Source organism: Heteronotia binoei, chromosome 4, assembly GCF_032191835.1.
Source record: "Heteronotia binoei isolate CCM8104 ecotype False Entrance Well chromosome 4, APGP_CSIRO_Hbin_v1, whole genome shotgun sequence".
NCBI classification, from domain to species: domain Eukaryota; kingdom Metazoa; phylum Chordata; class Lepidosauria; order Squamata; family Gekkonidae; genus Heteronotia; species Heteronotia binoei.
In genome coordinates this window covers 20351970-20379197 of record NC_083226.1, presented here as the reverse complement: position 1 = coordinate 20379197, position 27228 = coordinate 20351970, and the positions used below count along the sequence as shown (strand labels likewise).

General features: G+C 47.2%; 2 protein-coding genes across 2 annotated transcripts in view; one reads left to right on the top strand and one right to left on the bottom strand.

Annotated features, from left to right (window-relative positions):
* MLF2 (myeloid leukemia factor 2) overlaps positions 1 to 27228 on the bottom strand; it is a 449608-nt gene that overhangs the window by 220207 nt on the left and 202173 nt on the right. The window lies entirely within an intron of this gene.
* On the top strand, positions 1175 to 25657 carry GPR162 (G protein-coupled receptor 162). The gene is made up of 4 exons (XM_060236877.1): positions 1175 to 2427; positions 17507 to 17696; positions 22980 to 23131; positions 24712 to 25657. The coding sequence occupies exons 1-4, from the start codon at positions 1570 to 1572 to the stop codon at positions 25240 to 25242; spliced, it is 1731 nt and encodes a 576-aa protein (XP_060092860.1). The 5' UTR covers positions 1175 to 1569; the 3' UTR covers positions 25243 to 25657.

Sequence of the window (27228 nt, the reverse complement as noted above, 5' to 3'; positions counted from 1 at the left end):
CCTGCAAACCCCTTTGCCTGAGAAAGCCACTTTGCTTTACTTCATCAAAGGAAAATTTCTAACAGAGGTTTAGAACAAAGGGAAAGAAAGAGAGGGTGAGCGAGCTCTTGGTGTCTGACCCCTTGTGTTAAAGTACAGTGACTGCCCATTTACCGTCTCCCTTGATCATGTCGATTGGTGAACTGGAATGAATTCTGACAGGGAGACTCTGGGAGAGATATTTCCTTACATTTTTTGTCTTTTCTTCCTTCTCTTTGTAGTGAATATCCAAGCTTGAGTCACTGAGGAACTTTAGGGGAAGGATGAATCCTTCCCACTGTTGTTGACTGGTTTTCTTCACTTTTGAAACCTGAGGAGAAAACTCTGGGGCACAGTGAGGGCAAGGGTCTGGCAGAAGAACAGAGGATTGTGGTACTCTGTTGGCACTGAAGAAAAACTCCCTGGTACTGGATATGTTTCTGAGAGGCTACAAGTTGGTGTTTGAAGCCTTGTGTTTTGGACCCTCTGAATGCCAAAGCCACCTTCTTTTCTCCCATCTCCCTCTCCTCCTCCATCCCCTGAGAACATTTGATTTATCCTGTGTTTGTTCAGGGGAGAGAAAACATAGGTAGGGGGCCGTCTTTAAGAAAAGGTAGTAAGTTAAGAAAAGATGAGTTTAAAAAAAAAAGAAAAGGAGAGAAAGAGAAAACAAGGAAGAGATGCAGAGATGAGGCTTTGGTGGTAATTAATATTAAAGAAAGTTTTTCCCCTTATTTCCCTCATTTTTAAAACATGCATAATTTATTCATATACTTGGGGGAGCTAAAATTGGTTTGAAAAATTACAAGAAGACTCTAAGAAGTATATCACAATATTATTTTAAAATTAGAAAACCAGCAGTACAGAACCACCCCCCAGCCTCCCCCATTAAAACCAGAAGCAATATAGTATTTCTGTATTCCAGCAATTCAGCACAGCCAATATTTATTGATCAAGGGGTCCTGTAAAAGAAGCAGCGCTTGAATTTTCTCCAGAAAGCCAGAAGAATGTGCATCAGCTAGTATTCCTTAGGTGGCTATTCCATAACCTTGGGGGGCAATCACCATGCAGACCCTGCTCTGCTATATCGAGTTTCCAGCTTTCTGTAAAGTGTAAGCAAAACCCCATTCAATCCTCTTAGAAAGCTGGTGGGGGGAAGGGCAGGCTCATACAGAGTGCAGAAACTCAAATTTTTATTTCCTTTCCCACATTTTTGTTTTGTGCATTCTTTACAAAATGGAAGTCTGCCATAGTAAAATGCAAATTGATAAAAGAACAGTTTAAGCAAATAGGGAAGCCAAAGTAAACAAAGCCAATGGATCCAAAGAGGGACAGTGAAGAAAACAGGTCAGAGGAGGAAGGAAGGGAGGAATAACAGGGGGCATTTTGAGGTGGGGGACCCTCTTGCCAGCAATGCCTCCCAGAGTCTTCCCCTGCGCTGTTCTCCTCCTTCCTTTTGGGGGCAGATGAGGGAGGGACCATCGGATTCTCTGCAAGGGCCAGAGCGTGTGACCTTTTGCGGCTCTCTTCCTCCCTAAACGCCGAGGAACCATGAATCGCATGGGCGACAGCATGGGAGACCTCTCCAAGGCCACTTTGCACAACAACTCCCTGTGGTGGCTGGCCTGCGGGCTCCTGGCCCTGCTGGCAAACTCCTGGATTATCTTGAGCATCACTGCCAAACAGCAGAAGCACAAGCCCCTGGAGCTGCTGCTGTGCTTCCTGGCGGGGACCCACATCCTCATGGCCACCATCCCGCTCACCACCTACGCGGTAGTGCAGCTGCGCAGCGAGTCCCCAGACTACGACTGGAATGAGAGCATCTGCAAGGTCTTTGTCTCCACCTACTACACGTTGGCCCTGGCCACCTGCTTCACGGTGGCTTCCCTGTCCTACCACCGGATGTGGATGGTCCGGTGGCCCGTCAACTACCGCCTCAGCAACGCCAAGAAGCAAGCCCTGCACGCCGTCATGGGCATCTGGATGGTCTCCTTCATCCTCTCCACGCTGCCCTCCATCGGCTGGCACAACAACGGGGAGCGGTATTACGCCAGCGGCTGCCAGTTCATCGTCAGCAAAATCGGGCTGGGCTTCGGCGTCTGCTTCAGCCTGCTGCTCCTCGGGGGCATCGTCATGGGCCTGGTGTGCGTGGGCATCACATTCTACCAGACCTTGTGGGCACACCGGAGGCATCGATGCCATCACCAGAGGGCGGACGAGGCGGCCTCCTCTTGCCCTGCTGCGGCTCACAACAATTTCAATGTGCCGGCCATTGTGGTGGAGGACGTCAGGGGTAAACGACGATCGTCCCTGGATGGGTCTGAATCGGCCAAGACCTCCATGCAGATGACAAACCTCATCAGTGCCATCGTCTTCTTGTACGACACATTGACTGGCGTGCCCATTTTGGTAAGTAATATCCCCCATCCCCCATTCATGCTCCTCCTTCCTTATCCCTGAACAACATTTTTCAAACTTTGCATCTTCTGGAGTCGGTTCCCACCGGTGTTCCCTCTAAGCTGAGTTAGTGTGAGCTAGCTCACAATTTTTTAGCTTTTGGCTCATACATTTTTGTCTTAGCTCACAAAAAATGGCCCAGGAGCAAACTAATTTATTCAGTAGCTCGCAGCTTTAATCCTAGTAGCTCACAAAGTAGAATTTCTGCTCACAAGACTCCACAGCTTAGAGGGAACATTGGTTCCCACGCCAGCTTGTTGGCCAAAGAACCTTTGCATTTTGCAAAGGATTCTGGGAAATTTAGTAGGTGTATCATTCACAGGCCTCTCCATTGTCACGGGGGAGCCCAAAGACAGTCAAATAATACCTCCTTGCAACTGAGCACTGTATGGGAAGAGGGTTAGTAAGCAAGCTGTCTTTTAGGAAGGCTTCTCAACCGAGAATAATCTTATTGAGTAACTCTTGGGAAATTTCTGAAGATTCCCTGGAAACACAGATTGAAAGAGTTTGAAAACCACTCTTCTAAAAAGTCGTCTAGTCCTTTTCTCAGTTTGCTAACTAGGCAGAAAGGGTGTAAGGAGAATTCAGAATAGGGTCTCTCTGCAACATCTTATAGATTGCAGGCAGACAGAGATGCAGGTTATACTGGGCTTTTCCACTGATTCTCCCTTCCTGCTCCAGAACCCGTTTGGTCTCCATTCCCCAAATGGCATCATTTTGTGAACTGGACTGCAAGGCGAGGAGGGAAAGTTCCATTCTGCTGATGGGAAGTATGATCTGGATCCAGTCCAATAGCTTTTAAGGACAGTGGAAATTGGTGGGGGCAGAGGCCAGGGTTGTCTCCAATAGGCATGTCCATTTCTCTTGTTCCACCACTGTCTCAGGTCAAACAGGTTCTTCAGGTTTTTGAACTGTTATAAAAATCAGAGAATAGCGTGAGACGCAGTGGGCGGTATTATCTGTCATCATACTAGTAACCCTCTGGTAGGGGAAGGAATCATTTGAGGGAGGGACAGAGCCTTTGCTTTGTATGCAGAAGGTCCCAGGTTCAATTCCCAGCATCTCCAGTTAAAAGGGGCAGGCAGTAGGCAATAGGAAAGACTTCTGTATGAGACCCTGGAGAGCCACTGCCAGTCTGCGTAGACAATACAGGCAGTCTATAAGCAGCGGCTGGACAAACACTCGTCAGGGGTTCTCTAGGCTGATCCTGCATTGAGCAGGGGGTTGGACTAGATGGCCCCTTCCAACTCTGAGATTCTATTATTCTGCTGACCTTGATGGACTGACGGTCTGGTGGAATTCTAACGGGAGCTCCTTTGCATATTAGGCCACACCCCTGATGTAGCCAATCCTCCAAGAGCTTACAAAAAAAAGAGCCTTGTAAGCTCATGGAGGATTGGCTACATCAGGGGGTGTGTGGCCTAATATGCAAAGGAGCTCCTGTTAGAATTCCACCCCTGATATAAGCATAAGGCGGTTTTGTATTTACATGCCTTCGGCCTCAAGACATCACAGAACCACTCTGCTTCATCCCCTTCAGAGAGTGGGGCCAGCCTTAGACTGTCTGTAACCTTAGGCAAGGCTAACCTCTGGTGCCCCTCTCCTGCTCTGATAACGTCACTTCCTGCAATACAACATGGGCAACTCATCAAAATACAGACTACTTCCTTTGCCCATTTAGGTCCATCCAGAAATGCTCGAAGCTCCGATGGAGCGCTCAGTATCTGTGTATAGTCAGTTTTCTGTATGTTATTGTTAAATGAATGAAGCGCTCAGCTTGGCATATACCACCAAGCAAGGCCAGGTTCTGAAGCACATTTGCTATTAGTTCTTGCATATGGAGACAACATGGACTTTTAAATCTGTATTTATGTAAACGGACATTTGTCCTTATCAGGATTAGGCATTTATATGCTGAATCCCAGGACTGTTGTTTTTAAATTATATTTTAGCACTTCTGATTATATTATTAAATCGTATATTGATGTTTTGTACGTTTGTAGTATATACATAGTTATAGTTTACTTTCTTTTTCTTTGCTCCAGCCTTTTTGGTTACCTTTCTTGTACAGGGTTGTGTTTTCTCTCTCCCTTTTTTTTGTTGTAAGTAAATACATGTCACATGTAGCTATTGTGACTCTGTTGCTCTAGCGTACCAAAAAGTCATCCAGTTTTCCCCTGGATTATATTTTAGTATTTCTGATTATATTACTAAATTATATATTGATGTTTTGTACATTTGTACTACATGCATAGTTATAGTTTACTTTCTTTTTCTTTGTTCCAACCTTTTTGGTTACTTTTCTTGTGCAGGGTTGAGTTTTTTCTCTCCTTTTTTCGTTGTAAGTAAATACAACACATGTAGCTGTTGTGGCTGTGTTGCTCTGGTGTACCAAGAAGTCATCCGGTTTCCCCCTGGATTTCCAGGGAGCTATGAAGCAGATGGCTTTGTTCAAGTTGGCATTTTCCCCAGTTCCTTTTACTCAGGCCTACATGTGAGTCTGTCCCATAAAGCTTCCTTGCCAAGCACCGACAAGGAATGTTTCATTTAGAGCTCCTCACTGATCCCTTTTCTGCCTTCATCTTTTGTGTGTCTTCCTTTTTTCTCCCTATTTGTTTTTACTTTTGGGAACGCAGCAGTGTTGGACTTCCCTCTTCAAACCATGAGAGGGAGGAGTAAAGAAAAACCAGTATCTGGCTGTCAGATAAGGTTGCCAGTCCGCCCCCACCCCCTGGCCACTGAATTAGACAAGGTTATGGAAACCTGTGACTGTCCTCCTCCCAGCTGTCTTCTGGTGTGCAAACAAGGCTGGAATGGCTCTGTCAAAGAGCATCCCATCTTATATAGACTAAAAAACCTTTCCCAAACCATTGAGCCAACAATGAGCAAGAGCAGACTCTTATCTGGGAGAACCAGGTTTGATTCCCCACTCCTCCACTTGCAGCTGCTGGAATACCCTTGGGCCAGCCATAGTTCTCGCAGAGGTTGAAAGGGCAGCTTCTGTGAGAGCTCTCTCAGCTCCACCCACCTCACAGGGTGGGGAGGAAGGTGAAGGAGATTTTAAGCCGCTCTGAGATTCAGAGTGCAGGGTGGGATATAAATCTAATATCTTCTTCATCATCATCTAATTGTGGAACTGCTCCGCACAGAAATCTGAGCCGGCTCTGTTAAGTGTAATTGTGGGCTAAGTGTTTTGGTTGGATGCTGTGACTTTCAGGTACAAATCTACTGAGTCATTCTTTGCCCTCGCTATCCACCTTCTGCCCCTCACTATCCTCAAGAACCTTTAACATGGCCTAGGGAAATAGAAACTGAAAGCGGACTGTCACTCCAGATGTTGCACTGTTGCCAGATCTACCCTAATTAGTTCGGATCAGAAAGCTCGAGGAAATTTTATTCAGGTTAGCTAGCCTTTCAAAGCTAGCAGATGGGGTTGCATTGGGTCATATTTTGATTCGTTAGGTTCAGAACCCACAGCCGCAACTTTCAGAACGGTTCACTTTTTCGAGCTTTGAGATCTCTTCCGCGCAAAAGGCATGTCAGCCTCATTTTCCTTTTCACACGTTCTTCCCTCAAGCTCCTTTTGAGAGACCATTCCGCAAAATTTCATCTTTACCCAGTGCTCCAGGGGCTGGTTGTGTGGAGGAGGTGGGGAGCTCTTATTGACAAAGGTGTCAAGAAGAAGAATTGGCTGCAGTTGTCAGTGTGGGTAAAGCTCCCTGAAATCATTGTGAACATCAACCACTGCTGGGCTTGCTGAAGGGATGCTTATCTTCATTTGTTAAAGGAATAATTTTGATAGATGGATAAAGATGTTGATGGAGGAGCACCCCATCCATAGAAAGGGAGGGAAGAACTGAGTCTTTCTGCCAACAACTTTTTTTTTTCCTTTTAAAAAACCCTCAGAGCACAAAACGATAATAGTTTGGGAGCAGTGCGAAGGACACGGAGTACCCGATTTGGCAGATAAAATATCTCCAGCATCGGCCTGCAGGATAGCGGAGTACAGAAGCTGCAAATAATATTTTCAAATGAACAATAAAATGCATTTTAAAATTGAAAAAAAGAAAAGGTCATAAAATGGTGGGGGCCTGAGGAGCAGAGTTTTGTCACACTGATCAGTCGACGTCACAGATACTATCCAATTGGTGTTTCTCACGGTTGGGCAGTAACAGTCCACACTTCATTTGGCATTGCCATGAACACAACAGATGTAAGCCAGAACTGTGTGTCTCTCTTTTGGGGAAAAATATATATACTACAGTCTGTGCTGGGACAATTTAATTTTCTTGTGCCAGAAATGTTACCTTTAGCAAAGAGGTCTGGAGTTGGCAACAGCATATATATTCCATGCCAAAAAATAATAATAATGCCAGCTGCAGTGCCTAGGGTGGTCTGAGGATTGAGCTCAGGTGTTTTCACACAGTCTGGGGTAGTGGTTAAGAGCACAGATTCTAATCAGGGAAAACCAGGTTTGATTCCCCATTCCTCCACATTCTGCTGCTGGGTAAGCTTGGGTCAGTGACAGTTCTCTCAGAACTGTTCTTTTAAGAGCAGTTCTCAGGAGTTAGAATCATAGAGTTGAAAGGGACCTCCAGGGTCATCAACCCCCTGCACAATGCAGGAAACTCACAAATACCTCCCCCTAAATTCACAGGATCCTCATTGCTGTCAAATGACCATCTAGCCTCTGTTTAAAACCCTCCAAGGAAGGAGAGCCCACCACCTCCCGAGGAAGCCTGTCCCACTGAGGAATCGCTCTAACCGTCAAGAAGTTCTTCCTAATGTTGAGCCAGAAACTCTTTTGATTTAATTTCAGCCCATTGGTTCTGGTCCTATCTTTTGGGGCCACAGAAAACAATACCACACCCTCCTCTCTCAGCCCCGCCTACCTCACAGGGTGTCTGTTGCGGGGAGGGGAAAGGAAGGAGATGTAAGCTGCTCTGAGAGTTCGAGTGAAGGGCAGGGTATAAATCCAATCATCCTCCTCCTTCTCTCTCCTCCTTGCAGTTTCAATCCATTTCAGCTAACCATTTGCAAATAGATCTTGCCATTTCACACAGTAAATTCCAAGTGGATTGAAAGTACATTATTTAGTGTGTGTGAAAGCACCTAGATAAGAGCTCTAGTATTCTGCTGGGTAGCCAACCTGTTCAGCCACTGCTACTGATAGAACCATAGCAAGAATTACCATTATTTTAAAATGTTCTGTAGTGAATATTCATGATGAATAGGTGACAGCCAGTGTGGTGTAGCGGTCAGAATACTGCAATAGGATCTGGAAGCCCCACGTTTGAATCCTTGTTTAAGCTCACCGGGTGATCTTGGGCCAGTTGTGTACTCTCCTCCTAGCCTACCTTACATGATTGTTGTGAGGACAAAACGAAGGAGACAAGAAACTGCTTTGGGTCTCCATTGGGGAGAAAAGGCAGGGTATAAAAGAAGTCAATAAATAAACTGGTGGGTTTGTCTGGCTCATCTTTCACAAGCAGCAGCTGAAATTTTACATGATCAACGCTTTGGGGGGGGGGGGATCAGTGCTGACATGTGTGATTTCAGCTTCTCGTAGTTTGCTACGTACAGGCACAAGGTCTGCAGAATGGGAAAAAATGTTCCCTGCCAACAGTGTAGTCATGTGAACCAGCTGTGAAGTTACAGGGCTCTCTCCTGGGCTCACTTTGTAGCAGGAGCTCCTTTGCATATTAGGCCACACACCCCTGATGTAGCCAATCCACTAAGAGCTTACAGGGCTCTTCCTGTAAGCTCTTGGAGGATTGGCTACATCAGGGGTGTGTGGAGCTCCTGCTACAAAGTGAGCTACATCAGGAGCTCCTGCTACAAAGTGAGCCCTGGCCTCTCTCACTGATGCAAATGTGATGATTCCTATGTTAGAGTAAAACTAGGTAACATTCATTGGACCAATTTCTCTAGTTCAGGTTTAGTTGGAAGAGTGATACAGGAAGCAGAAGGGACCAATCGTTTTCCAGTTCTGACAGTGCCATATCAAACAGAGTTATGCCCTTCCACATCCACTGAAGTCAGTGGGGCTTCGAAGAGTGTAATACTGTTTAGGATGCCGCTGTCAATCTCGCTACTGAAACCACTGTGCTTTTTCTCTGTGGAGCAAACCCCACCCCCACCCGGCGTTTTGAAGGGCATTTTTTACTGCAGTGGGTCGGGGAGGTGAGAAAGACCAAAGAGGGACTTCTCAAGGAGATGTCTATCCCACTCGATCACTGGGGAGGGACAGTGGCTCAGTAGTAGAGCACCTGCTTGGTAAGCAGAAGGTCCCAGGTTCAATCCCCGGTATCTCCAAAAGGGTCCAGGCAAATAGGCATGAAAAACCTCAGCTTGAGACCCTGGAGAGCCGCTGCCAGTCTGAATAAATAATACTGACTTTGGTGGACCAAGGGTCTGATTCAGTATAAGGCAGCTTCATATGTACTAGCAGGCAAAGCCTCCCAAGGGAGAACTATGCACTTGTAACATATCAATATGTACTGCTAATGGGGAAGGGAGTGTCTTCTGTTTTTGTCTGGAGTTCCCTTGCTAACCCTTCTTGTTCATTTCAAATTGCTGGTTTTCTAGATAAGTACTGTTTTTAAAGCTGATTTTTAATTGTCGTTTGCCACCTTGAGGGCCCTAATTGGGTGGAAAGGCAGGATACAACCGCTTTAAATAAATAAAGTCATGCTCTGTTGGCAGAAATTGCTCTGTCCATAAAACTCCTGCCATTGGACCCAGGCTCTAGAAAGTCTCTCTATTTCATCTGTCCCCTCCCCCACGTAGAGCCTCCATAATCCCCAGAATGGGTTTTTCAAATCTGACTTACTCTCAATGGATTTTCAATGCCCATTTATACGCAAAAAAGACTAAAAATGCTTTAAAAGATGCTTAAATTATACACTGCAGAGCAAAATGTCTCTCTTTAATCTCCACTCCTACCTGCAATCACTTTCATAAGAGTACCAGACTCAGCTGTTTTATTGTTTGCATTGGTTTGCATCAGGGGTGGCCAAACTGCGGCTTGGGAGCCACATGTGGCTCTTTCACACATACTGTGCAATTCTCAAAGCCCCCACCATCCCATCGGCCAGCTTGGAGAAGGCTTTTCTCTCTTTAAAACACTTCTCCAAGCCAAGCCATCTGGCAGCTTGGATAATGCATTTAAAGTTGCTTTCTTTCCTCCTCTCCCTGTCTTCCTGTCTTCCTTCCTTCCTTCCTTCCTTCCTTCCTTCCTTCCTTCCTTCCTTCCTTCCTTCCTTCCTTCCTTCCTTCCTTCCTTCCTTCCTTCCTTCCTTCCTGTTTGGTGTAGTGGTTAAGTGTGCGGACTCTTATCTGGGAGAACCGGGTTTGATTCCCCACTCCTCCACTTGCACCTGCTAGCATGGCCTTGGGTCAGCCATAGCTCAGGCAGAGGTTGTCCTTGAAAGGGCAGCTGCTGTGAGAGCCCTCTCCAGCCCCACCCACCTCACAGGGTGTCTGTTGTGGGGGAGGAAGGTAAAGGAGATTGTGAGCCGCTCTGAGACTCTTCGGAGTGGAGGGCGGGATATAAATCCAATATCTTCTTCTCCTTCCTTCCTTCCTTCCTTCCTTCCTTCCTTCCTTCCTTCCTTCCTTCCTTCCTTCCTTCCTTCCTTCCTTCCTTCCTTCCTCAGACATCTGACATCTGACATTTATTCTGTGTGACTCTCACGTTAAGCAAGTTTGGCCACCCCTGGTTTGCATGATTGCGTAGCGTTGCCATCCTCCAGGTGGGGGCTGGAGATCCCCTTGAATTATAGCTCATCTTCAGACTTCAGAGATAGTCCCCCTGGTGAAAATGGCTGCTTTGTAGGGTGCCCCCTGTGACCCTGTTGAGGTCCCTCCCCTCCCCAAATTCCACACTCCCCAGTCTCCACCCCCAAATCTCTGTGTGTTTCTCAACCCAAGATAAATGGGTGGGAAGGAGGAAGGCTAGTGCTGTCAAGTCAAAGCTGATTTAGGGTGGCCCCAAGGGGTTTTCAAGGCAGGAGCCATTCAGAGGTGGTTTTCCACTGCTTGCCTCCGTGTAACTTCCTTACTGTTCTTTGGAGGTCTCTCTATCATATACTGGTGAGGGCCGACCCTGCTTAGCTTCTGAGATCTGACGAGATTGGACTACCTGGTCTTGGCATCCGGGTCAGGGCATAAATGGGTGAGATCATGAAAACAGTTATATCATCTAATATCAGGGCTTTTTTTGGTAGGAAAAAGCCCAGCAGGAACTCATTTGCATATTATGCCACACCCCTGGTGCCAAGACAGCCAGAACTGCATGCCTTTGTCTTCCTGCCCCCCCAAAACCCTGTCTAATATTAAGCAGGCAGAGTCCCTGTGCCAAACTGTGTGTATTGCAAGGACACACCCGAGACAGTAGGGGTTTCTACTCAAGGGATTCCCAAAGAATGTAGAAAAATGTAGCTTTGTTAATTGGAGAAAAGAAAAAAGGACATCTCCAGTCCTGCAAACACACACACACACACACACACAACTTACCATAGCCTAATGAGGACTGGATATGTTTCATGAGGTGTGGAATGTTGCAGAATAGTTGAGAGGCGTCTAAAGGGGGTGGATCACTGATGGAGAATGAAAGAACTGGCCTGATGTAGTAATAATAATAATAAGTTTATTTTTGTATCCCGCCCTCCCCCGCCGAAAGGCAGGCTCAGAGCGGCTCACAGAGCATGTTGTATACCATGTTTACAGTAGAATACAATCATATAAAACTGTTAAAATATAATTGAATTTCTAAATTAAGTTAAGTTAAAAATTAGATAAACAGTTGTGCCAGATAAATTATTATGTAGCCCTTGTGGGAGCACGTAATCGTGGAGGGTGTATATTTTATTTATTTATTTTAGTCAATTTATATTCCCCCGTTTCCCGAAAATGGGCTCAAAGTGGATAACAACATAACAAAACAGCAGTTAGATCAGAACAATATAAAACAGCGCAATAAAATAAGCAAATTTTACACACGTTATAAATGGCGGCTCAGTTGGGCACATTTTATGGCATACTGAAGGTCTAAAATACAGTAATTGGGAATAGTAAGATGGTATTGCAGCAGAGATGGTATCACAGCAAAGAAGGCCAGCTGATGAAATAGGACGCCCACTGCCTCAACCAAACCATGCTCTTAACCACCGCACCAAACTGGCTCTCTAATGCCACAGAGCCCACCCTTTGTAGCCACCACTTCCTACAGGAGAAGTGATCTTTGTCATTTGGAGAGCAGCTGTAATTCTGAGAGGTCTCCAGGCCCCACCTGGAGGCTGGCAACCCAGTGTGGGGATTTCCTCATTCTTTCCTTCCACCTCTTCAGTGATTCTTTGTGACTCCCAGGGGTGGAATTCTAGCAGGAGCTCCTTTGCATATTAGGCCACACGCCCCTGATGTAGCCAATCCTCCAAGAGCTTACAAGGCTCTGTTTTATAAGCTCCTGGAGGATTGGCTACATCAGGGGTGTGTGGCCTAATATGCAAAGGAGCTCCTGCTAGAATTCCACCCCTGGTGACCCCCAACTCATCCCTCATTTCTAACACAATAATTTGACTTGCGCATGTTTCAGCTTGATGAAATGAAATGTTTTAACGCGAGTGGCGTTCCACTGACTTCTGTATCTAAGATTATGTTGTTGTAATGCTGGAAAGGAGAATGAAAACTGCAAAATGCAGAGACTGTTCAAGATATTTTTGTTGCCCTGAGCAAGGTATGCCCATCGTCTCCTGGACATGGCCTCTAATGGCACAGGCGACAATACTGGGCGTCAGCATCCTCCTCACTCTTCTGTTGCCTTGGTGGCTTTTCTGAGGAACCAGTCCAGACCAAGTGACATGTACTCTCTCTGGTGTTCTTTGCAATCCCTGTTCTGATCTGAGGGTTGCCAGCCTCCAGGTGGGGCCTGGAGATCTCCCAGAATTGCAACTGATGTCCGGATGACAGAGATCAGTTTTCCTGGAGGAAGTGGCAGCTTCACAGGGTGGGCTCTGTGGCATCAGAGAGCCAGTTTGGTGTGGCGGTTAAGAGCACGGACTCTAATCTGGGACAACCAGGTTTGATTTCCCATCCCCTCCACGTGCAGCTGCTGGTGTAACTTTGGGTCAGTCACAGGTTCTCTCAGAGCTGTTCTTTTAAGAGCAGTTCTCAAAAGAGAACTACCTCACAAGGTGTATGTTCTGGGGAGGGGAAGGGAATGGAGATTGTAAGCCACTGTGAGACTCCAGGTGAAGGGCAGGGTATAGATCTAATTCTTCGTCTTCTCCTCCTGCTCTTCCTCTTCCTCCTCCTGTCCCTTCTCTAAGGCCATCCTCCCATGGCTCCGCCCCCAAATCCTCAGGCGTTTCCCAGTTCACCTGGAGAACATGGCTGTTTTGGAAGACAGACTCTATGGGCAGGGGTGTCGAACTCATGAGGGCCGGATCTGACATAAATGAGACCTTGTTGGGCCAGGCCATGTTAGCTTGGGCTGAGCCATGTCAAGCTAGGCCATGTGTGTACCTATTTAAGATTAGGTACCAGAGATATAAATTCTATAAAGAACACAGACAAATACAAAACATGCTTAAAATGTCAGCACTCATTGGTATCCAAGGAACTGGGCAGAGGAAGCTCTGGCTCTTTCCTTCCTTCCCCAAGGGACTTTGGGGGGAGCCTCAGCCAATAGAAGGAAGAGAGGCTTGGCTCAGTAGCTCTGCTGTGCAATTGAGAGAGCCTGGCAAAGCAAGTTATTCCTCCCCCCTTCTTCCCCAAGGGAGGATCCTCAGCCAATAGAGAAAATAGAGGTTTTGCTCTGTAGCTCCCATGCAATTGAGCAAGCCTTACAAAGCAAGCTGTGATGCAGAAGGAAGCGAGATATAGGGAGAAGGAAGCAGATGACAGCCAGTTGCTTGGGGGCCTGATTCGGCCCTCGAACTGCATGTTTGAAGCCCCTGCCTATGGCATTATACCCCATTGAAGTCCATCCCCTCCCCAAAATCTCCAGGTAATTCTCAGCCCATAGGTAGAAACCTTCCTTGCAGGTCCATAATCTATAACCCTTCTAAATCTGCGATTCACAAGAAATCCAAGAGTGATAGACCTAGGACCCTTCGCTGTGTTGATAATCACCTTTTCTTTGTGCTTCGTCTCAACAAGCCACATGTGGAATAGAAGCAACACATCTGACTCCTCATGGAAGTGGTGGGGGTGTGGCTGTCATCGACACTTCCAGTTATTGAATTTTTGCAGGTGCCGAGCACAAATTGTTCCTGTCGTCGGCTGCAGAATTAGATTCTTTGCCAGGGGGCTGAAAAGCTCTTTATTTTTGCCGGCTGAGAGGAATCTCTCCCCCTACCCACCCACCCCCGCCGCCCCCCAATTTGTTTTATTCACACACAGAGTGTTACAATGGTGTGAAATCTTGTAAAATTCCGTGAAGGAACTTAATCTAATGAGCCTAATGCACCCACGAAGGTGACTTTGGAACTGTCTGATGAGAGACAGTTGGAGGAGAGGGGACATGCGGCTCTACGAAGTACTTTTCGGGCTGTACAACATTTTTAAAAAGCATTTTCCCCCTATCGTGTATAAAGAGCACTGAAAGGCTGGCTAGAAATAAAGTCAATAAAAATAAAAATCTGTGTGGTGAGCCATATTTTTGAAAATCCATATTGCAGCATTTGGGGCAAAACTCAAACACTTCATCCACAGATGACAGTACAGACTTTGTGGTCTCTTGGAGACTTTCATACGCACCTTCCAGGGCTGTTTTGGATGGCGAGTCTTTTGACTCAGCTGCATGAGAGAGCATGATTTGTAAACTTTCATACAGCTTTTGCCTATACTGTGCAAGAGATAGCCAGAAGTAAGGAGATTTTTTAGGACTGAAGTTGTACTGAAGAGCCCCGTGGTGCAGAGTGTTAAAGCTGCAGTACTACAGTCCTAAGCTCTGCTCACGACCTGAGTTCGATCCCCGGCGGAAGCTGGGTTTTCAGGTAGCCAGCTCGAGGTTGACTCAGCCTTCCATCCTTCTGAGGTCAGTCAAATGAGTACCCAGGTTGCTGGGGGAAAAGTGTAGATGACTGGGGAAGGCAATGGCAAACCACCCTGTAAAAAGTCTGCCGTGAAAAAGTTGTGAAAGCAATGTCACCCCATAGTCAGAAGTGACTGGTGCGTGCACAGGGGACCTTTCCTTTCCTGTACTACTTGCTTGCACTATGTCTGTGGGGAAACCTCAAACAACACAACTATACGAGAGAGAGTCCTTGGATATCCTGCCACCGATATACCCTCTAAGCTGCAGAGTCTTGTGAGCTACTGGGATTAGAGTTCTGAGCTACTAGCATTAAAGTTGTGAGCTACTGCATAAATTATTGTGCTCTGGGGTCAACCTTCCTGAACTAAGACAAAAAGATGTGAGCTGGAGGCTAAAAATCTGAGAGCTAGCTCACGCTAACTCAGCTTGGAGAGAACACTGCCTACCACCTATAATCCCTTTTTAGGTGAGAGATCGGGAGGACCCAGCCAAACCTTGGAGAGGCAGGGGAAGAATTAGTAAGGTCCCCTCTCTGCTGCTATCCCTCTTCTGTCATCATCCCTATAGGCTAGTGCCTGTCTAACATACATGCAGAAGGGGAACAAGGTGGTAGAAGGGTCTACACCACAGATGGATGGTTCCAGAGAGCCAGTTTGGTGTAGTAGTGAAGTGCGCGGACTCTTATCTGGGACAACTGGGTTTGATTCCCCACTTCTCCACTTGCAGCTGCTGGAATGGCCAGCCATAGCTCTTGTAGGAGCTGTCCCCACCCACCTCACAGGGTGTCTGTTGTGGGGGGAGAAGATATAGGAGATTGTAAGCCGCTCTGAGTCTCTGATTCAGAGAGAAGAGCGGGGTATAAATCTGCAGTCGTCGTCGTCTTCCATTTTGGTTTACCTCTCCCAGTCTCCCAGAAAAGCAAAAACTGGCAGAGCAAGCAAAGAGAGGGAGAAGAAACTTTCTCACTGCTGGGCTAGTATTCTCTTTGCATGGAGGGTTTGTTTGTTTTTTTTAACGCCAAGGAGTATGCAAAAATCCATAGTCCATTCTACTGTCTCATGGGTAAAAGAGACTGGAGTTCTGGTAAGAGAGGGCCAAAACCCAGACCTTTGTAAACTTAGTTGATTTAAGAAATACATCTGTTTTGAAGTTAGGCCAGTTGGTCTTGGATACCTGACCAGCTTTGGGGTATGGTATACATAGCGGCCAAGGGAAAGAAATGCTTGTCTTCTTTGGAATTGACATGTTCAGAGCTTTTTTTTATTTTTAGCAGGAACACAGTTCCGACTGGCTTGGTGGTAGGGGGTATGCAAGAATTCCTGCTGGGTTTTTTCTATGAAAGAAAGCCCTGTGCCAAAACAATGGTGACATCAGGGGTGCGGCCTAATATGCAAATGAGTTCCTGCTGGACATGTTCATTGTCAGGATCCATGGGAGGAGGGGGTCCCCATAGAGTGGTTCAGCAGCAAAGCAGAGTGGAGTGGCTCAACAATGGAACTGGCTATAAGAAAGTTCAAATTTTACCACTGTCAGTCTCAACCCTGTATCTGCAGTGCAGGTACAATGATGCTGCTCACGTACTTTGCAAGGTCGCTGTAAATTGGCTCAGTTGTTCCAAGGATTGCAATCAGGTGACATAGTTGAAGAACTTGGAACGAGATGCAAACGTTAAATAATATTCACAGCAGTCCTTAAGGTGGGATACGGATGGTCGTCTTTAAGACGACTGAAAAGCAGCTTCGTGTGCCGCAGAGTGTGGTGGTAGAGAGTGTCATTAAGTTGCAGCCAATTTTCAGCGACCCCTGTAAGGTTTTCAGGGCCAAGCTTGCCTGATCTTGTCATATCTTGGAAATTAAGCAGGGTCGGTCATGGTTAGTACTTAGATGGGAGACCATCAAGGAGGTGCAGGGTTGCTATGCAGGTGTTGGCAATGGCAAACCAATTCTGTTCCTCTTGCCTTGAAAACCCTGTGGGGTCACTGTGAGTTGGCTGCACCCCCAGGCCTCATTTTGGGCAGGTGTTCCCAGAAGCGGAGCTCCGGAACCTCTTTCGTTCTTAATCCCCCTCTCCAAATTTTTGTTTCTGGGCTCCGTTGTTCAAACCTCCTACGAGAATTTTGCTTAACTCTAAGATTTGACAAACTTTCTAATGCCGCCCCCCCACACACACACACAAAAAGGGAAAATAACCAAAACATATAAAGCAGACAGATGGAGCTCTTCATCGTGCCCCTGTGGCCACAAAGGAGAAAGTAATTTTAAAAGTATGATGGGAATAAGGTATTATTATGACCGTTACAATCCAAGAAGCATTTTAAGGTAGATGCTGAGCTGATATAATTGATGTCAGGGGTTGTGTGGCATGTGCAAATGAGTTGTACAAATGGGTTGTACTCTTTTTCTATGAAATGACCCCTGTGCGACCCAATGGCACTACGCAGGTGCTTATTTTGTCACCTCTGAGCAATTAGGTTGGGCAGGGTTTTGAAAAGCACAAGCATCTTGCAAAGCACTTGCTCTCCAGATTAGGGGTGTCAAACTCATTTGTCACGAGGGCCGGACATAAATAAGACTTTGTCGGTGGGCCACATAGGTCATAAAAATGCCAGGTAGTGGAGACATAAACTTTATAAAAGGCATAGATGAACACAAAGATTTTCTTTAAAGAAAAACTTTAAATAAAATATGCTTAAAAGATTAGCACTCTTGCAATATTTTATTCAACAATCTCTGATAACTGAAGGAAGCAAGAGGGAGGAGGAAGCAGACTCACTTTCAGGCCTGATAGAAGCCCTCTGAGGGCCTGATTCATTCCCCAGGCTGCGTGTTTGACACCCCTGCTCCAGATCATGCGCTGATGCCCAGAGCAGTAAACTCCTCTTTCGTACTGTTTCCAGCTCCTCGAAGCCTGTTTCGGGGGCTTCGTCGTCATTTCAGTACAAGGAACTTCCCTGTGGAACGCGCCTCATCGCATCTCCTCCCTGTTTTCCAGGTGGTGAGCTTCTTCAGCCTGCGCTATGACACCGCTCCCACCTGGATGGTGCTGGCCGTGCTCTGGTGTTCCATGGTGCAGACGCTGCTCCTCCCGTCCTTCATCTGGTCCTGCGAGCGCTACCGGGCGGATGTCCGTACTGTGTGGGAACAATGCGTGGCAATAATGTCAGAGGAAGACGGGGATGATGGTGAGCCTCCTTTAAACACCGGGTTTCTGTTTGTTACAAGGGCCAGATCTGATATAAATGGACTTTGTGGGGCCGGGCCATTGTGTTGTAAAAAAGGAGGTGGTTGAGAGGTGATGTGATCACCATCTTCAAGTACTTGAAGGGCTGTCATATAGAGGATGGTGTGGAATTGTTTTCGGTGGCCCCAGAAGGAAAGACCAGAACCAATGGGTTGAAACTAAAAGAGTTTTCGGCTCAACATTAGGAAGAATTTCCTGATCATTCCTGAATGGAACAGGCTTGCTCGGGAGGTGGTGGGCTTTCCTTCCTTGGATGTTTTTAAACATTTGGGGAGGGATGGTGGCTCAGTGGTAGAGCATCTGCTTGGGAAGCAGAAGGTCCCAGGTTCAATCCCTGGTATCTCCAAAAAAGGGTCCAGGCAAATAGGTGTGAAAAACCTCAGCTTGAGACCCTGGAGAGCCGCTGCCAGTCTGAGAAGACAATACTGACTTTGATGGACCAAGGGTCTGATTCAGTATAAGGCAGCTTCATATGTTCATATGTTCATAAACAGAGGCTAGATGGCCATCTGACAGCAATGAAGATCCTGTGAATTTGGGGTAGGTCTTTGTGAGTTTCCTGCATTGTGCAGGGAGTTGGACTAGATGACCCTGGAGGTTCCTTCCAACTCTATGATTCTATGATTTTATGTAATGCCAGTAGTGGAGATATAAACTTTATAAAGGACAAATACAAACACAAAGATTTTTTTTTAAAAAAAATCAAACCTTAAAATAAAACATGCTTAAAACACTAGCACTCTTGCAATATTTTGTTTAACAGTCTCTGATAACTGACAACTCTTGTGTTGAGAAGCCTCAGCCAATAGAAGAGAGGCTTGGCTCAATAGCTCTGCTGTGCGATTGAGAGAGCTTGGCAAAGCAGGCTCTCCCCCTTCCTCCCCAAGAGAGGAGCCTCTTTGCTCCATAGCTCCTGTGTGATTGAGCAAGCCTGGCAAAGCAAGCCGTGATGTAGGAAGCAAGAAAGAGGGAGAAGGAAGCAGATGACAACCACATGTTTGACACCGCTGCTCTAAATGATGCTCATGGTAGTGGCCTTGTGGGGGAAGACAAGGGTGTCACCAGCCTTGAAACAAGATCTGTGGGGCTCGATGGCTGGATAGACATATCAGCTAACAGGAAGGGATTGGAACAAATGGGTTTGTCTTCCAAGCTAACTAAGAATTAAGTTGAGTTGCTGTTGTTTTGAGGGGTTTGTCCAGAAATGTCAATTGTGTAACATTCCGGCTCTGTGTCTGCAGTTGCATGCTGAATCCTTCCTGTTCTTGACAAAGCTTTAAACATTCTGAATTGGATGTATCTTTTTTGGACTTGTGTAACTGGCCAGTCAACTGGTTTGCTGTTTGTTGAGCACCATTATGCAGTGCAGAGAACATTGGTAAGAGCACAAGGAGAGGCTTGCTAGATTCATCGAGTCCTTCTCGGTGAGCATCTTGGGTTGAATCCTGTGGATCCATTCAGCTCACAGAGGCACTTCCCTCCAGGAGAAGGAGCCTGCCCCAAGGCCCTCACCTAAGCATCTTGCATCAGGAGAAAATGTCTTCTGCCAGAGGAAAGTGGAGAATGGCAGGGGTGGGATTCTAGCGGGAGCTCCTTTGCATTAGGCCATATTAGGCCACACGCACCCTGATGTAGCCAGTCCTCCAAGAGCTTTCAAAAAAGAGCCTTGTAAGCTCTTGGAAGATTGGCTACATCAGGGGTGTGTGGCCTAATATGCAAAGGAGCCCCTGCTAGAATTCCAAGCTCTTGGAAGATTGGCTACATCAGGGGTGTGTGGCCTAATATGCAAAGGAGCCCCTGCTAGAATTCCAAGCTCTTGGAAGATTGGCTACATCAGGGGTGTGTGGCCTAATATGCAAAGGAGCTCCCGCTAGAATTCCACCCCTGGAGAATGGATCCATGCAATCCAGCCCTGTGTTTCCAGCTGAGGCCAACCAGATGCTTCTAGTAAGCCTGTAAACAATGCATGAAGTCAAAAATCCTCTGCGCATCTGATATTCAAAGGTATATTACCTCCGAACCTCAAGAGTTTATATAGCTATCACAGTTAACGGATGTTAGAGCAAGCCTCTATGAATTCCCTTTTTCTCCAAATGCCTTCTTTACAGTTTTGGCAATGGATTTCTATAAGTCTGAGTTTTACAGTTTTGGCAATGGATTTCTGTGAGTTTTACGCCCCGCCTTGGATGGCCCAGGCTAACCTCACTTGCTGAGAACAGGGAAGCTTCAGCAGGGTCAGTCCCTCGTTAAGACTTGGATGGGAGACTTCCAAGGAAGTCCAGGGTTGCAAGCCCTGGCAGACCACCTCTGTTTCTCTTGTGCCACGGAGACCCCGTGGGGTTGCCATAAATCAGCTGTGGCCTAATGGCACCGTGAGTTTTATATGTAATTTTAAAAATTTGTTCTGATCTACTGGTTGACCTTGGACTTGATCAGGGGGTGGCCACATATGGCTCTTTCACACATCGTGTTGCTCTCCCAAGTCCCCACCAGTTGGCCAGTTTGGAGAAGGCATTTCTCTCTAAAGCACATCTCCAAACCGCTGGTGGCTTAGAGAATGCCTTTAAAGTTAAACTTGCTTGCTTCCCACCTCTCTCTCCCTCTCTTCTCCCTCTCCTTCCTTCCCTCCTTCCCTATATTGCGGCTCTCAAACATCTGATGTTCATGTCTTGCATCTCTCAAGAGCCAGTTTGGTGTAGTGGTTAAGTGTGCGGACTCTTATCTGGGAGAACCAGGTTTGATTCCCCACCCCTCCACTTGCACCTGCTAGCATGGCCTTGGGTCAGCCATAGCTCTGGCAGAGGTTGTCCTTGAAAGGGCAGCTGCTGTGAGAGCACTCTCAGCCCCACCCACCTCCCAGGGTGTCTGTTGCGGGGGAGGAAGGTAAAGGAGATTGTGAGCCGCTCTGAGACTCTTCGGAGTGGAGGGCGGGATATAAATCCAATATCTTCTTCTTCTTCAAACATCTGACATTTATTCTGTGCGGCTCTTATGTTAAGCAAGTTTGGCCACCGCTGGACCAGATCCTATCTATTACCAGCAGAGAAAAGCTGACAAAATGGGACCGCCCCATACCTCTCACTCCTACTGAAGCCCAGTGAGTCCCCCTTCTCCAATTCTGTTGGTCAAGGGATGATCATGAACAGTTGGGGGCCACATTGGGGGTCTGCAGTGGGACAGGGCACGTCGTCTCCTTTCCTTTATCTGCAGAACTTCTATTCCACTAGCATAAATTTTTGTGGTTTTTGCTATGAAGTCACAGCTGATTTGTGGTGACCCTGTAGAGTTTTCAAGGCAGGAGACGTTCAGAGTTGATTTCTCATTGCCTGCCTCTGCACCACAGTCCTGGTATTCCTTGGTGGTCTCCCATCCAAATACTAGCCAGGGCCAACCCTGCTTAGCTGCCACGATCTAAGTAGCCTGGGCTCTCCAGGTCAGGCCATAACTCTTCTTACGCTAGTCAAACATCAGGGCTTTGTTTTGTAGCAGGAGCTCCTTTGCATATTAGGCCACACCCTCCTGATGTAGCCAGTCCTGCTGGAGCTTACAGTAAGCCCTATAATAAGTTCCCTGTAAGCTCTTGGAGGATTGGCTACATCAGGGGTGTGTGGCCTAGGGATGGAATTCTAGCAGGAGTTCCTTTGCATATTAGGCCACGCCCCCTGATGTAGCCAATCCTCCTGGAGCTGACAGTAGGCCCTGTACGAAGAGCCCTGTCAGCTCTTGTAGGATTGGCTACATCAGGGGTGTGGGGCCTAATATGCAAAGGAGCTCCTGCTACAAAACAAAGCCCTGGGCTACGGTATGAAGTAGAAGAAGACGACGTTGGATTTATGTTCCACCCTCCACTCAAGAGTCTCAGAGCGGGTCACAATCTCCTTTACCTTCCTCCCCCACAACAGACACCCTGTGAGGTGGGTGGGGCTGACAGGGCTCTCCTAGCAGCTGCCCTTTCAAGGACAACCTCTGCCGGAGCTATGGCTGACCCAAGGCCATTCCAGCAGCTGCAAGTGGAGGAGTGGGGAATCAAACCCGGTTCTCCCCGATAAGAGTCCGCACACTTACCCACTACACCAAACTGGCTCTCCTTTGCATCACCTTTGGGTACCTCTTGGGCTTTTCTTTAAAAAAGTGCATGTATATTTATATGTTTAGGAATCTAACCTTCACCTCATTAAAAATTTCAGGTTTTTTTTTTAACAGAACAGAATTGCTCCAGACATTGTGTGTTTGTATGTGTGTGTAGGTAAAGGCAACAGAACTAGCCAATAGGCACCTTCCACATCTGGCTTTTCCTTTATCCAGACTGATGTTGTTGCAAACATAAAGAGCTGGGCTTTATTTAGGAAAGTTTTTGTGTTGCCCCTCCAGGAGACCGACTGAGGCGGCTCACGAAAGAAAAAGAAACCAAAACGTTAAAAGATACCAATCTGAAAAATCCAGCTTTGAAAATCTAGCACAGCATAAAAACACAGACCATAAAAACAGACCATTGACAGCTTAAAATAACAGTTTCCAGACTAAAACAATGTTTTTAAAAAATCAATCCCTTAATTAAAGGGTTTTTAGAGCCCATCGTGCTAGAGGCAGAAAAAAAAATATCAGTCTATTTGTATTGAACGCTGTGAGTGCTCTTTTAAATCAGCTTCCCCTGTTCTAAAAATATTACCGGTGTCTTCACCTAAGCGTGTGTCCATTTCCTCTTGCATAAAACAGAGAATCCTGGGACTGGAAAGAATCCAGGGCATCTGCTTGCCCGTGCCCCTCACCCTTAGGCAAGGTGCTATGCTCAGTATCCATTGCCCTGGGTAGCAGACGAAAGAGGCGCAACGGCGATTCACAAAACCACCTGGGCACAGCCACACCAGTGCTTATTGACTGCCGTGCTCATAGTGTGCTTTGTTCATATAGCAAAACAGTTACGGTCACTCACGAACACAAAGGGCAATAAAAGCCTGCATTGTGAGAAGTTACACGGACAGGATTGGCTTCATTTTTGCACGCCGCAGTCTCCTGCTGAGACAGATGCAGGAAAAACGACTTTGCTGCATATTCCGCATAAATGCTTACAAGCTTAAGAATACTGAGTTCTGTCATGCCGAGCTGGTTGAGCAGGTCTGTCCTGTGTGTTTTTGCATATGGTTAGAAGAGACTTTGGGGGTTCTTCCTTCCTATTTAACAAATCGGGGGTGAAAGAGATTTCCCGTTCTTTGTCTCCCTCCAGACGGTGCCGGTGATGATTACGGTGATGGGAGGTTCTGCAAGGTGCGGTTTGACGCCAACGGTGCAGCGGCCATCAAACGGGACCCCCGGGACACCAAGCTGTTACCAGTGCATCACCTGCTATTGCCGCACGACAGGGTACATTACCTGCAGGTAGGCTGCTGGTTCTCTTCGAGCCTACCCAGAATGAGTTCAGTGACCGGTTTGAGACATGACACATGCACCCTCTTTTTGCACATCTGCCAAAGGTTCGATCATGTGGATGTAACATCTGAGCACATGAAACTGCCTTGGAAAGAATCGGATCACCGGTCTGCCTAGCAGAACTTTTAACTGGAATTCACCAGGGACCCGCAGCATGCAAAGCTCTTCACACGTACAGGGCCTGGTTCGCACCTCTTCTGCCGTCTCTGGAGGGAATATTATGCAGCACTCTGGAAGGAGCTAATTCCGTTATAGGCAGGCCTCCCATTATCCAGCGCGTGCATGCACACCTTGCGGATGCCGCAGTTGCTAGGGAACACCGCAGGAGACGAAGCAGTGGGGCATTTCATGCGTGCATGTGGGAGGGGGGAGATTTGAGGGAGAACAGCAAACCTTAGCTTAGTTGTGGGGTGGGTACAGTTTTTTCCTCTGCCACCCCCTCCCCTTTAAGAATGTAACACTGTGCAGAACTGAGAAGCTGAGAGATCCATCCACTCCCTGTATTATACATATTTCTGGATTAGTCATGGTTTGTAAAGCAACCCTACATGGGTGAAAGAGGGGGAACTGGAGGTTCAGATACTGTTGGGGGAAGGTGTTTTGCTTATGAAACTCACAACAGGGGCACAGCGGAATTTGCAGTTACAAAAACAAATGTAGTAGGAACCGGGGGTTGGGGGGTAGAGATTGTGTTTTCTCAGCATCCTGGTTCTGCCCTCCGAATGTCAAGATATCCTAAGTAGCCTAACTGCTCGGTGACAGAGCTTTTTTTGGTTAAAAAAAAAGCCCAGCAGGGACTCATTTGCATGCTAGGCCACACCCCCTGATGCCCAGCCGGCCAGAACTGCGTTCCTGCTCAGAAAAAAAAGCCGTTTGGTGATTAAATAAATCTGTTCCAGGCATTCAGTATTACGATCAGGGGTGGAATTCTAGCAGGAGCTCCTTTGCATATTAGGCCACACACCCCTGATGTAGCCAATCCTCCAAGAGCTTACAAAAAAAGAGCTGTGTAACCTCTTGGAGGATTGGCTACATCAGGGGTGTGTGGCCTAATATGCAAAGGAGCTCCTGCTAGAATTCTACCCCTGATTACGATCAGTGGGAGTGAAGGCATTTGAGGTGACTGATAAAAACGGGTGGGTGGGAAACCTGTTGTTTTTTATGGCATTCAGTATATATTGAACACATGAAGCTGCCTTCTGAGACCAGCAGGCCTGTCAGGATTGGTATTGTCTACTCAGGCTAGCAGCAAATCTCATGGATCTTCAGTCGAGAGCTTACATATTGCCTATTTACCTATATTCAGGGTTTTGCAGTTTTACATCATCTTGTGATGCGTTCCCTTTAAAGTCCAGCACAAAACCTCAGCTATGGCCTGTGGGAAGAAATGAGAGGAGGCAGAAGCCCCATCCGTTAGTGGTCTTTCATCCTAACAGGCCTTTTTGTGGTGGGATCTGTTTGTATCGACAAGAAACCCTCTCCCCCTCTTCTGCTACTGCCCTGTCTCTCATCTTGTTCTTTCCCGATAGGTCCCTCTCTCTCGGAGGATGTCCCACGACGAGACCAACATCTTCTCCCACCGTTCCGCCCCTTCCTTCCTTCACAAGTGGTCCTCCTCCGACGACATCCGAGTGGCCACCCCGCTCAAACCCAGAGGATCCCCTGGCTTCCTTCCTCTAGAATTCCGCAACTACCATCACCGCCGGCGGCCTCCCGAAGATGAGCTCACCACCCTGCAGCAATTCCTGGAAGCCGGGCTGGCTGCCCGGGGCCCCAGCTCTAGCGCCTGTTTCTTCCGTGACGAGATCACCACCTTCATCGACGAAACGCCGGCGCCCTCCCCAGCGGGCAGTCCACGCCACTCGCGCCTCTCGTGCCCGATGCAGCGTGAGAGGCATCACTCCTTAGGGGGCGCTGGGCCCGAAGGAGGCCCCGATAGGGATCGACGGTGTTCACTGACTGGGGACGAATACTTCAACTTCTGCAGCGAGGTGCAGGAGCCCAGCGAATGGACCATGACTGCGCAAGAGTCACAGAACTTGGGAGAGTTTAATCTATGAAACAGGGTTCAAAGCATTTGTCGGGGTCGGGATTTTTAAGCGAAAACTCGGCGCGTCTCCCCTATCCTGGGACCCAATGGATAATTTAGGTCGTCACATTTTCCACCATGTTGGCAACAGATGGGAACGTTGTGCATCGTGGTTCCTGATGTGGTGGGGAGAAATGAAGCCCGGAAAAGGGGTAGGAAGCTGAACTGTCAGTAGGATCCACAAGAAGCTGTTTCGGGACAGATGGCAAGCCCCAGCCACCACAGTTTAGTTGAGGGCACCGTTTCTCAGCTCCATGCCCTCAATTAGAATTGTTAGCTCCACCTGTTTTCCCCTTCTTAGCTCTACCTGTCACGAGAAACATTTACTGGTTGCCAAGCGTGGGACAGGATGGTATTAAAAAAAAAAAGGAAAAAAAAGATCTATATTTGGAGTGTCATACGTGTCTTGGTTTTTTAATGTATTAATAATAACATTTCTGTCATTAAAAGTGATTAATCGAGAGCTTAACGAGATTTAACGGAGCCAACTGGGAAAGGAGAACATAGTGCTCCGCCAAAACTCGGCTCACCTACGAACGACAGCGCATCAGATGCTGCTAAGGAAGGAAAGAAGAAAGCGATCGCGACAAAGCGTTCCCGCAGCTTGTTTCGTGTGCCAAAACGCTTTGCACGCATTAACTCCATAATCCAAAGTAGAAACTTGATGTGGGGAGGCTTGCGTTGCAGATGAGGAGGGCTTAAAGGGAGACGTCTTTCAGGAAGCAGAGAGGAAGGTCTCCGCTGCTGGCCCAAAAAGAATACTAAAAGCCAGCCTCTCTAGATGAGGGTTTTGGCAGCTCTCCCAACCTGGAGCTATACAGGTGCCATTTACACCAGAAGGCACCAGCAGGGGCTGAGCTCATCTCAAAAGGCTGTTAGATTTGTATGCCTGCATATATTCAAACCTCTGCTCAACACCAGACCCTCTCCAAAAAAGTAGCAGTTAGTTCAGGCAGAGACGCAAGAGGGGAAGGGAGGGGAGGCCCAGTTTAGGTTAGCACCACACCGCTGTTTCCATTTTGGTCTGGCAATCGATTCTCCTTCCCTTTTTACAAACCGCATTTCCCGCTCTACCCATCCTCATATTTATTTCATCTTGTTCTGTCCATCTTCATGTTTATTTCTGGGGCACCTTAAGATACAAGGCAGTGTACAACGATAATTGAAGACCACAGGTCCTGCCTCCGGGTTGGTAACTGGAAACTTTAATGGAGATTGTTTGTTGCCTGACATCTGAAACTAGGGTCTCTCTCTCTCTCTCTCTCTCTCTGTCTCTTTCTGTACTCTGCTACAAAGTTGTCCCTCAAATTTTCCTGTCACAGAGAGCCAGTCGGCAGTTCCCACTGCACTGTGACTGAATCCGAGCCTCTCTATGGGCCTTCTTTTCCCTCACAATTCTCCACTCATAAACATGGACCTGTTTCCAGGCCACCATCCGAATCTGTCTGCTGTGAATCAACCTCGTAAGTGGCACAACTGTTCTTTCCTTGCACAAACGGTAATTGTTGGAGAACAGGGAGATTTGTGGCGAGTGTCAAATATGGATGAGGCAGCTATACATCACCACCGATTTTCTGGAGTCTACTTCCTGCTGTCTTCTACTTGTGCGTGTTGGGAGATGCTCTCACTTTCCACTGATGCTTCTGCCACTAGGATTGGAGGAGTTCGTCCCGGCAAGCCCCCACAACAAAGGAGTAGACGTGTGGCATGCTGTCAGGATACATCTCACACTAGAATTATATTTGCACAAGCGCAGTTGGTGTACTGGCAGGGAACGACACTTCATAGACAAAAAACTGACACGTCCCTGACCTCCCCCACTCCCTAAGAAGCTCGCAGTCCATTATAAAACGTACTCCTATGTCTCTTCCTGTTGTTTCCTTTGGTTTATATTTTTCACATAGTTAGTCAATAAGTACCAACAGAAGAGGGTATTAAAGAGATTTTCACTTAAAAG